The sequence below is a fragment of the Lepidochelys olivacea genome, assembly GCF_965140295.1.
Source record: "Lepidochelys olivacea isolate rLepOli2 genome assembly, chromosome: 12".
Classification (NCBI taxonomy): domain Eukaryota; kingdom Metazoa; phylum Chordata; order Testudines; family Cheloniidae; genus Lepidochelys; species Lepidochelys olivacea.
Window position 1 is genome coordinate 34,098,172 of NC_140422.1, and position 12,161 is coordinate 34,110,332.

Sequence of the window (12,161 nt, forward strand, 5' to 3'; positions counted from 1 at the left end):
TTCCAGAGAATTAAAGGTTTGTCAGTTTACAGCCCAGGGAGGCGATGACGCTGAGTGGCCTGAAGGTGTCTACTACAAAGGGAAAAGTGCTGGTGGCGTGGAAGAGGTGAACCTCTCCATGACCCTTGGGCATATGCAGCGACAGCAGATCAAGGAGCTGTGCACTAGCTATGCGCTGACGTTCTCAGCCACCCCAGGACTGACTGAACGGGCATACCACTCCATTGACACAGGTAATGCTCGCCCAATTAAAGTCCAACCTTACTGGGTGTCTCCTCAAGCTAAAACTGCTAAAGAACGGGAGATCCAGGATATGCTACAGATGGGGGTAATCCGCCTCTCTGGCAATGCATGGGCATCTCCAGTGGTTCTAGTTCCCAAACCAGATGGGGAGATACGTTTTTGCATGGACTACCATAAGCTAAATGCTGTAACTCGCCCAGACAAGTATCCAATGCTATGCACAGATGAACTATTAGAGAAACTGGGACGGGCCCAGTTCATCTCTACCTTGGACTTAACCCAGGGGTACTGGCAGGTACCACTAGATGAATCCGCCAAGGAAAGGTCAGCCTTCACCACACATGTCGGGCTGTATGAATTTAATGTACTCCCTTTCAGGCTGGGGAATGCACCCGCCACCTTCCAAAGACTTGTAGATGGTCTCCTAGTGGGATTAGGAGAATATGCAGTCACCTACCTTGACGATGTGGCCATATTTTCGGATTCCTGGGCTGAACACCTGGAACATCTACAAAAAGTCTTCGAGCTCATAAGGGAGGCAGGACTAACTGTTAAGGCTAAGTAGTGTCAAATAGTCCTAAACAGAATGACTTACCTTGGACACCAGGTGGGTCAAGGAACTATCAACCCCCTACAGGTCAAAGTGGATGCTATCCAAAAGTGGCCTGTCCCAAAGTCAAAGAAACAGGTCCAATCCTTCTTAGGCTTGGCCAGATATTACAGGTGATTTGTACCACAATACAGCCAAATCGCCGCCCCACTGACAGACCTACCCAAAAAGAAACAGCCAAATGCTGTTCAGAGGACCGAAGAGTGTCAGAAGGCCTTTAACTAGCTTAAAGCAACACTCATGTCGGACCCTGTGCTAAGGCCCCAGACTTTGACAAACCGTTCCTAGTAACCACAGATGCGTCCGATGTGGTGTGGGAGCAGTTTTAATGCAGGAAGGACTGGATCAAGAATTCCACCCTGTAGTATTTTTCAGCAAGAAACTGTCTGAGAGGAAAAGCAACTGGTCAGTCATTAAAAAGGAATGTTACGCCATTGTCTACGCTCTGGCAAAGCTACGCCCATATGTTTGGGGACGGCATTTCCACCTGCAAACCAACCATGCTGCACTACGGTGGCTTCATACCGCCACGGGAAATAACAAAAAACTTATTCAGTGGAGTTTAGCTCTCCAAGATTTTGATTTTGACATCCAACACATCTCAGGAGCTTCTAACAAAGTGGCTGATGCACTCTCCTGTGAAAGTTTCCCAGAATCAACTGGTAAAATCGTCCTTGAGATGTGGAAAATATTGTTAGTCTTTATATACTTGGTAGTATATTTAGAGGTGCATGTGTCTTATTAACTCTATTTTCTCCTAGAGCTCCAGGAAGAAATCACAGCCAGCGTTTCACCCTATCTGTGATTTGGGGGGCGTGTCATAAATATAAAGGGAAGGCTAACCACCTTTAAATCCCTCCTGGCCAGAAGAAAAACCCTTTCACCTGTAAAGGGTTAAGAAGCTAAAGATAACCTCGCTGGCACCTGACGAAAATGACCAATGAGGAGACAAGATACTTTCAAAGCTGGAGGCGGGGTGGGGGGGGAAACAGGGTTCTCTCTGTCTGTGTGTTGCTTTTGCTGGGACCAGAGCAGGAATGCAGGTCAGAACTCCTGTAAAGAGTTAATAAGCAATCTAGTTAGATATGCGTTAGATTCTGTTTTGTTTAAATGGCTGATAAAATAAGTTGTGCTGAATGGAATGTATATGCCTGTTTTTGTGTCTTTTTGTAACTTAAGGTTTAGCCTAGAGGATTCTCTGTGTTTTGAATCTGATTTCCCTGTAAGATATTTACCATCCTGATTTTACAGAGGTGATTCTTTTACTTTTTCTTTAATTAAAATTCTTCTTTTAAGAACCTGATTCCTTTTTCCTTGTTCTTAAGATCCAAGGGTTTGGGTCTGTGTTCACCTATGCAAATTGGTGAGGATTTTTATCAAGCCTTCCCCAGGAAAGGGGGTGTAGGGCTTGGAGGGATTTTGGGGGGAAAGGTGTTTCCAAGTGAGCTCTTTCCCGGTTATATTTGTTAGACACTTGGTGGTGGCAGCAATAAAGTCCAGGGACAAAAGGTAAAATAGTTTGTACCTTGGGGAAGTTTTAACCTAAGCTGGTAAAAATAAGCTTAGGGGGTTTTTCATGCAGGTCCCCTCATCTGTACCCTAGAGTTCAGAGTGGGGAAGAAACCTTGACAGAGGTTGATAAGATAGAGCAAAGGACTTCTCATCACGACTCCTTGGGCAAAAGTATTGACACCGCTAGAGATGCACAATGGATGAATTTTGTCCCTGGGAATAAAAAAACAGTATAGCCACTGACAAAGCAGGAACAGGCAAGCCAGTTTGGGGAATGGGGGCTTCTTACATTAGTGAAGTTTGCAGGCTGGGGCCATTGAGGGGGTTAATCCTGAGAGATGCTGAGATCTCCCAGCTCCTAATGATCTAAAATTGAGCTGCAGGTGATCTGTAGTTCTCAAGGTTGGGCCTTGAATCTATCTCTGAGCCTCAGTTTATCCATCCATAAAATCAATCTATCAAAATTCTTCCCCACCACAAAACCATGGAGAGATGTATTCATTAAATTAATTAATATAAAGTGCTTCAGCTGCCAGTGCTTTAGAATTGAGGAATATTATTGTGTCTGAAATTCATGTGCATCTGTGATGGTTTACCTAATATACCCCTGCTAAGTGAGAATAGTGTTCATATACAGTTTGATTGGATCATAATCAAGTTGTAGATTACCCAGGTAAGATTTGGTTAATTGACCTGTAAAATAGGGGCAACTTCCTATAATGACAGTTCTTCCCTCTGAAAAGAGAATGTAATGCATGATAGGTATGGGAACTAAGTAGTAAAATGAACCCTAATTATTCTATCCCAGAGAAACTCATCAGAGAAAAAGCAAGTTAAGGGACACAAGTCAAATATTTTATTTATTTATGACCACTGTAATGAGCAATTAAGCGGGGGTTTGTTTGTAAAACATCAAAAGGCAAGAATCTTAGAAGAAGAATGAATCATGTTCCATCCACCCTCTTAGTTCTGAATATTTCTTTTTCTAGTAGTTGTGCACTTCTGCACCTCTGTGTATTATCTGCAGTGCATTAACTGAAGTTACTAGATGATTTTTTTTCTTCTTAGTCAAGTGCTTTCAAAGGGTGTTTTCTATCACATTGTTACTTATCTACAATCTATCAAGAACAGAAGCAGTGCAGTAATGATATAGTACCTTACTTTTCATGCTCCGGGAATGTATTATTTATGGCCTATGAAATTGAGTTTCACTCAAGTATTACATCTTTCTTCTGATGTAAATAATGAATGCTGTCTTGAATAAAAAAAATTGTGTGGTCATTACTAGAAAATAGTAACTATTATTATTGTTAATAGTACTAATAACAAATATTGTTTTAGTTCCAAGCCACCGTAAAAGAAGGAGTCACAGGAGTGATAGTGAATTTAACTGTTGAAGACCGAGATGACCCAGCAACAGGAGCCTGGAGAGCTGTGTACACCATTATCAATGGAAACCCAGGACAGAGTTTTGAAATCCATACCAACCTAAAGACCAATGAGGGGATGCTCTCTGTTGTCAAAGTAAGGACAATTTTCTTTTGTGTAATTTATTATTACTGTGAGGTGCATTACACATGAAAAGGACCAACTACTGGAATTCTCAAGTCGAAAGTATATTATTGGCTTGCAGTTCAGTTTAGGCAATACATGTCACTCCTTTTGTGTTACAATAACACAATAACCCTGCTTACTGAAAGCTAGTATCTCTGCTACTATGCTAGAGTACATGCTGTAGTTTTGTCGTGTGGCTATATATACACAAAATATGAGACAGAGACCACACAACTTGTCTGTTGCTGAACTTTGACCAGACAGCAGGATGTATCCAATGATGGTGATGGAGGTGCTGTCCTTTGTGGCTAATTCTGTCACTTTTACAAGCTTGGATGAATGTTATATATGCTCTTCGCATCTGGTACTCTGATTTCTTGGTGTGTCTTACAGCCTTTAGACTACGAGATCTCAGCATTCCACACACTGCTGATCAAAGTAGAAAACGAAGACCCGCTGGTTCCAGACATAGCCTACGGCCCCAGTTCGACAGCAACAGTTCAGATCACTGTTTTGGATGTAAATGAAGGCCCTGTTTTCCACCCAGACCCAATGACGGTAACCAAACAAGAAAACAGCCCCATAGGCAGTGTTGTGTTAACAGTAAACGCCACAGATCCAGATACCTTGCAACACCAGACGATTCGGTGAGTGCAATATTCTAAGTCTACCAAAAAGTGAATATAAATGTCTGTTGTGCCTGAAGAGCTTGGCTGTTAGTACCACATTAAATTAAATTAATTTGGGATCCGGATAATAAGAAGTGAGGATTTCTTTTTCAGAATGAAGAGCTTCATTATCATGAAGACAAAGATCTACATTAGGCAGGTGGCAATAGTCTTCCAAGTATCAGGGGGTAGCCATGTTAGTCTGTATCCACAAAACCAGCAATGAGTCCAGTGGCACCTTAAAGACTAACAGATTTATTTGGATATAAGCTTTCATGGGTAAAAACCACTTCTTCACTTGCCTGAAGTGTGGCACCCAGAACTGGACACAATACTCCATCTGAGACCTAACCTGAATAGAGTGGGACAACTACCTCCCTTGTCTTACATACAATACTCCTGTTAATACACCCCAGAATTATCTTAGCCGTTTTTGCAACTGCATCACATTGTTGATTCATATTCAATTTGTGATTCACTATAACCCCCAAGATCCTTTTCAGCAGTAATATTACCTACGCAGTTATTCTCCATTTTGTAGTTGTGCATTTGATTTTTCCTTCCTAAATGCAGTACTTTGCACTTGTATTGATTGAATTTCATTCATACCAATTGTCCAGTTTACCAAGGTCCATTTGCATTTTTATCCGATCATCCAAAGTGCTTGCAACTCCTCCCAGCTTGGTGTTATCCATACATCTTATAAGCATACTCTCCACTCAATTATCCAAGTCATTAATGAAAATATTAGATAGTTTCAGACCCAGGACAGACATCTAAGGGAGCCTACAAGATTTGCTGTCCTAGTTTGACAGTGAACCAATCAACACTAATCTATAATTCCTCGTGTCCTCTTTGTTCCCTTTTTTAAAGATGGGTACTATGTTTGCTCTCATCCAGTCCTCTGGGTCCGCACCTGTCCTCCATGGGCTTCCTGAAGATAATTTCTAATGGTTGCAAGAATGTTTCAATTAGTTCCTTAATGCATCCTAGGGTGAATTTCATCAGGCCCTGCTGGCTTGAATACATCTGACTTATCTAAATACTCTTTAACCTGCTATTTCCCTGTTTTGGCTTGCATTCCTTCCCTCTTGTTGTTAATATTATGTTGAGCATCTGGTCACAATTAACCTTTTTAATGAAGACTGAAGCACAATAGGCATTAGGCCCCTCAGCCTTTACCTGTTATTAGGTCTCCATCCCCCTAAAAAGTGGGCCTACATTTTTCTTTGTCTTTTGCTTGCTCCTAGTGTATTTCTAGAACAAATTCTTATTGCCTTTTATGTTCCTTGTTAGATGTAACTCATTTTTTGTCTTGGCCTTTCTGATTTTGTCCCTACATGCTTCTGCTATTCTTTTGTATTCATCCAAAGTAAATTGTCCATATTTCCACTTTTTGTAAGATTTCTTTTTGATGTTCAGGTTATTAAAAAGCTCCTGATGGAGCCATATTCATTTCTTCCTATTCTTCCTGCCTTTCCTTCACATGAAGCTTGTTCCTGTTGTGTCTTCAATATTGTCTCTTTGCAAAACTGAACTCTTTTTCCCCCTTAGATATGCTCCCTTAGATATGGGACTTTATCTACCTGTTCTCTGAGTTTGTTCAAGTCTGCTTTTTTGAAGTTCATTTTCCTTATTGTTCTGTTCTGTTCTTCTTCCTTTCCTCAAAATAATGAAATCTATCATTTCATGATCACTTTCACTTAAATTGTCTTCCAAGATCAGATTCAAAGCCAGTTCCTCCCTGTTTGTCAGAATCAAGTCTTAAATGGCTGTCCTTGGTTACTTCCTCCACCTTCTGAAACAATAAGTTGCCCCCAATACATTCTAAGAATTTGCCAAAGATTTTGTGTTTTGCTGTATTTCTTATCCAACAGATGTCTGAGTAGTTAATGCCCCTCACCCCTCATTACTTACTAAATTTGGATATTTGTTGTTTGTTCTAGAAATGCCTCATCCATTTCCTCCTCCTGATTTGGTGGTCTCAAATAGACCCTTACCATGTTTAGTTTCCCCATTAATCTTCACCCAGAGACATTTAACTGGCCAGCCTTTCACCTCCTCCTGGACCTCAGAACAACTTTATATATTCTTGATGTATAAAGCAACACTTCCTCTTTTTTTCCGCTTCCTGTCCTTCCTGAGCAAGCGATATGGCTCTATAGCAATATTCTAGTTATGAGGTTTATCCCCCACCAAGTCTCAGTGATGCCAATTAAGTTACAATTTAACTTGTGTACTAAGCCTTCCAGTTCTTCCTGTTTATTCCCCATACCCCTTGCAGTTGCATGTAGACTTTTTAGATGTTAAGCAGATTCCCCCACTCTTCCATTTTGTCGCTTCTATGACACTATTGTCATTTTTCATTCCTTCCAGCTGCATCTTCTCGCCCTCTATCAAGGTCACCTTTTTATACCTACTGGTAGGCTTTTATCACTTGGCCCCTTTTGAGCCTAGTTTAAAGCCATCTTCTCTAGGTTGGGTAGTCAGTGTCCAAAAATACTCTTCCTCTTCTTGGTCAGGTGGACCTGATCTCTTCCCAGCAGTCCTCCTTTTCAGAATAGCACCCCATGGTCGAGGAAGGCAAAGACGTCCTGTCAACACCATCTGTACAGCTTTGCACTCATCTCCAGGGTGCATGTGTCTCTGCCTAGGCCCTTACCCTCAACTGGGAGAATGGAAGAGACACTTATCTGCACCCCCACCTCCTTCACCCATGCTCCCAGAGCCCTGTAGTCCATGATGATGTGCTCAGGATCAGACCTGACAGTATCTGCAAATTAAAGAAACAAACAAACAAAAAACAACCATTACCTCTCTGCCTTTTTCTGCTGAAGAACCCAGCAGGTTCACTCCCTTAATCTTCCAGTGGCCTTCATCCCAGCAGCTAAATCTTACCAGCCACAGGGAACTTGTGTGCTTTTTAAAGCTTGGGCCGCACATGCACTCTCAAATGGAATGGGTGACTCACCCTTTCTCATTCAGCCACCATAATCTCTGGCCTAGTAAAAAAAAAATTGCATTGCCCTCACTTCAAAGAGCCCCACTTGTATTCAGGTGTTAACCCACCTAACTGCAGGGTGATCTAGCCCAGACAGTCAGCAACTGAGCTTAGATTTCAACCACACAGCAAACCAGTAAACTAACCCAGAGTCCTACTAACCTGGATGACAAGATCCTAGCACAGAAAAGTGCTAATTTTTTCCCCACCAAAGTTAATTAATAGCAGGAAGACAGAAACCCCCTGAGATATTCAGCAGCTGGCTAACTCCCTTAGCTGTCTTCCTCTCACCAGCCACATGATGATGTCTTCTGTACTATAGAAATATAATTCCATACATATACTCTGTCTCTGAGGAACAGAGTTGGCTATTATTAAGTGCTGCCATCTTCTCATATTTAAAAATGGAGAATCAATTTTAAAGCTATTTTATGACATCTGATTGCTATTTTCTGGTCTGAATCTCTTGAGACCACAGCCTATATTAGGCAGCTTATGATGATGATCTACCAGTGTTCTGGGAAGGCTCGTGTGGAAAGAGGGAAATAATTTTTCCAGCCCAAAAAAGCAGATTATTTTTACAGTTAAAAACGGTTCCTGGAGTCTCTGGTGAACTGGATGAAAATTTAGAAAGAACACACAAGTCATACAATGATGTTAGTCTCAAAATCGTATTTTCTTTGAAATAACGTTAACTCTACCTTCCTGCATATCAGAGGAGGAGTTTCAATCAGATGCTTAGACACTTGAGCTGGATGAGGGAAGCAAAACTGGGTGGAGCGAGGATGTAGAATGCAGAAAGGAGGACCAGAGGCTGTAGCCTGGGGAGTCCCTCTACAGATCAGCTGCCTTGTCAGTTATTAAAGATTGAGAGGGTGCATGTGAGGAGAAAAATCAGTGAGCAGCCACTCTTTGTAATATGCTTCCCAGAAGAATTTCCAGTTAGAAATGGAGCCTTGTTGCAGGGCATTGAAAATGAATGGCAGAAAGGTGCCATAGAATAATGTAAGAGGGATTAAGAAACATTGTGCTCTGATTTCCCTATGGATTCTCTTGGGCAGTGCAGTCTGTGACCCCTTCTCCCGAGTCCTTACCGCATGAGGTTGCAAACACCATTTGCATGAAGGAAGAATGCAGTTTTGACTTTATGATAAACTTCATGGAGGTTTAGAAGTCATTTTTTTACCCTTCTCTATTTCCTTTTTTTCCATGAGAGGGAGCAACAAGGCCATGGATAAGCTCTGTAGCTCAAGGGGGTTGGCCCGCTCCTGTATTCCTTGTTTGCCATACACTCCAGGCAAAGTCAATTGAATCTTTGAGTGCCCAGTGATTGCAAGGCAGGCACGCAGGCTCTACCAAAAGGGAGCTAGGTAAATTCATGGAGGAGAGGTCCATCAATGGCTATTGGCCAGGAGGGGCAGGGATGGTGTCCCTAGCCTCTGTTTGCCAGAAGCTGGGATTGGGTGACAGGGCATGGATCACTAGATGCTAACCTGTCTGTTCATTCCCTTTGGGGCACCTGCCATTGGCCACTGTCAGAGGACAGGATACTGGGCTCGATGAACCTTTGGTCTGACCCAGTTTGGCCATTCTTATGTTCTTATGTACCTGTAGAGACCACAATGCCAATCCATGTGTGGATTTGTCCATCATCACAAGAGTTGTTTAGAAGTGACTGGTCACTTCTTACGGAAAATGAGTCTATGGGTCATTAATGAAATTCAGTGTAAATAAGCATGTATCAGCATAGTGTTGTGAAGGACTGGACTGAGAGGTGGGGATTAAAATGATGTGAAGATGAATTTAAACAGGTAAGAGTACTCAACATTTAATGTAGGGGAGAAAGGTAACACATATAATTAAAGATTTCAATTCCCTGCATCATCTCAAAAACATCTAGTTAATAGACTATGAATATGTTGTTTTTCTGTATCAAGAGTACCTGTAAACGTTGTCACTTAAAAATCAGATTATCTGAAGGATAGATCTTAACTGATGTCATTTCCCCTGTTTTTTAAATGTATTTATTTATTGAATGCATTTTTAGCCATTCATTTCATTTTAGTCTTTGCTCCGGAGAATTCTTATTTCATTCACTATTGTCATAGCTTTCTGTTGATGGATGGAAAAGAGCTGTGGAATTTCTATCACGTCAGATTCAGCAATATGACCCTCACGTGCATTATTCAAAGCCTGACTCATGTAGAAAAAAAGTCCCATATTCCCTTTGGTGTTGGTATTGAGTTTAGCATATACAGGGCTAAATTTATTGACAGTTTTAAGTATTTTCATGGGAGCTATTTGATAAGAAAAGGCTCATTAATTATTTGCAATGTTTGATCTTGTTCTGCTAAGAGAGCAGCCCCAAGAGAATAGGGAGTATACGTGAAATGGGTTAAGAAAATCATGCAGTAGGTTTTTCTTATAATCCTGAATCTGTTATCTGTACTTCTGAACAAGACTTGCTGATTTTGCCAATTTTTTTAATGATTATGTTGGGAATGAAAATTATAGGTGGTATTAGTGGATCACTGGGAATTCTAGTTTGCTTTTCAAATAGCGTATGCAGGCAGCTAAACAGCATAAATCTTTTTGCAATCTACCACTAGTCAAAACCTGCAGCAGAGGACTCCTGAAATTCTGAATAATAATAGTTCATAAGCTAAATGAAAGGTTCCCAGAGCCCACAACTTAATGTGGACAATATTGGCACTGCCAAAAATTGGAATTTTCTTTTACCCAAAAGAGATGTTTTCTTCTCTCATGCTGAACATCCAGAAAAAGCACAACAATGAGGTAGAGGGCCGAGAGTGGATAGTGATTAGTAAGCCTTAGTGGACAAGTGCAAGTCTCAGTTTGTGTGTGCATGCCCACATCCCTGATCCATATGTGTCTGTGCGAACCGTATGCCCACATCCCTGATCCATGCATCCATTATTCCCAACAAAATACATATGTCAGTTGCAAAATGTATGTCTGTACAGATAGAGGTATGAGGAGTTTTGTTCACGTCACCCACCTTTGTTTTCAGTGTATTGCAACTAATGTATGACACCATTCGGGGCCAAAAAGGTATTTTCAATTTGCTGTACCTACAATTAGGAGGTGCTGGTAGCTATTAGTAATGACCACTAACATAGTGTAACAACTACACTTTAAAAACCATGAATATAACACAAAGAAACATTTCTGTATCATGGTTCCAAATCAAACTGAATCTATTGTTTGAGCACCAAATATCTGAATCTGATTTAAATGACTTGTCTCTTTGGAAAACGTAGCTTGCCTTATAAAGATTCCTATAGGCATCTGTATTTTTGAGACAATTTTCCTTCTAGTTCTTCAGTCTGAAGTATTCAAAGACTCCAAGTATTTGCAAGAATCAAAACCCATATACCTGTAGGTCTAGATGTCAGTATGCATATGGTTAGCAGTGCACCTGCATTAACATTCAAGGGAAGTTATTAGAGTTATAAACATCATACTGGGAACTAAAACTCACAACCATACACTTCAGGATCCAAGTCCAATTGTGCCCTTAGTTACATCTGATTAGATCTAGAGTAGTTTTAATTTCAAGCCAGGCCTTGGACAATCATGTCCTGATCTGGAGTCAATGAAAAGGCTCCCCTTGAGTACAGTGGGATTTGAATCAAGCCCTCAAAACAAGAACCGGTAGACAAAACCAACAGAGTTTCTCCCCATTTACACTAATGTAACTGAGAGCAAAATTTTGTCCCTCTGTGTTCACAGGGAGAAAGCAATGGAACCATTTAACGTACAATTGAAATTCTAAGACTGATTAACCTATATTAACCTATATTTTCTTCTGAAGTATTCAGTTCCTTCTACAGCTTCCAACTTTTTATAACAATAATAATAAATAATAATAATAAATCCAGAAGCCCCCTTATTAATTATAATCCAACAACTTATTAATAGACTGATAATGAAGTTTCTCAAATTTGATTTCTTAATCAGGGATTACTGTTATTTTTGTGCCAGATTTAAGAGTTTAATTTTGGGTGCCTCTTTCCCACCTCTGAAATTTTAATCAGAAGTTTCAAGGGTATGTGTCAATGCAAAGTTAAAGGCCAAATTTAATAACATTTTCTATCTTGGGAAATTAAAAGAAGAGCTTTGCTTTCTGAAATCCATTATTAACAGTAGATCTTAATTAAACATAGTTACCAGCCTTAATAATTTGTCTGCATGGAGAGATCAAGTTTTGTCATTTCTTTGCTCTTTGGATTCAACAAGTTCCGGAATAACCATAGTTAGACTTCAAACTAAGTGTAAATAAGTTGTTTACTGCAGCGTACTTATAATTTTTAATTAAAGCAATGCTCTCTGGTTTCATGTTTTATCATGGCAATATATTTTTATTACCTACTCTGCTCTAGGATTTTTAATTATTTATGTAAGTATATTATTGCAACTTTCATTCTTGGTAAGTGATGTGACTGGTTGCTGTAGAAACATCTCCAGGAAAAAAATAGTTTATGGAATACAGCATGTATAATTAATTAAATAACAACATTAAAATGGCTTTAATTCCTATCTGAAAGATGTA

General features: G+C 40.3%; 1 protein-coding gene across 1 annotated transcript in view; it reads left to right on the top strand.

Annotated features, from left to right (window-relative positions):
• CDH13 (cadherin 13) overlaps window positions 1-12,161 on the top strand; it is a 797,859-nt gene that overhangs the window by 701,906 nt on the left and 83,792 nt on the right. The window contains exons 9-10 of the mRNA XM_084644551.1: window positions 3,707-3,889; window positions 4,313-4,566. Of these exons, the coding sequence (XP_084500677.1) occupies window positions 3,707-3,889; window positions 4,313-4,566 (437 nt within the window). The remainder of the gene's footprint in view (window positions 1-3,706; window positions 3,890-4,312; window positions 4,567-12,161) is intronic.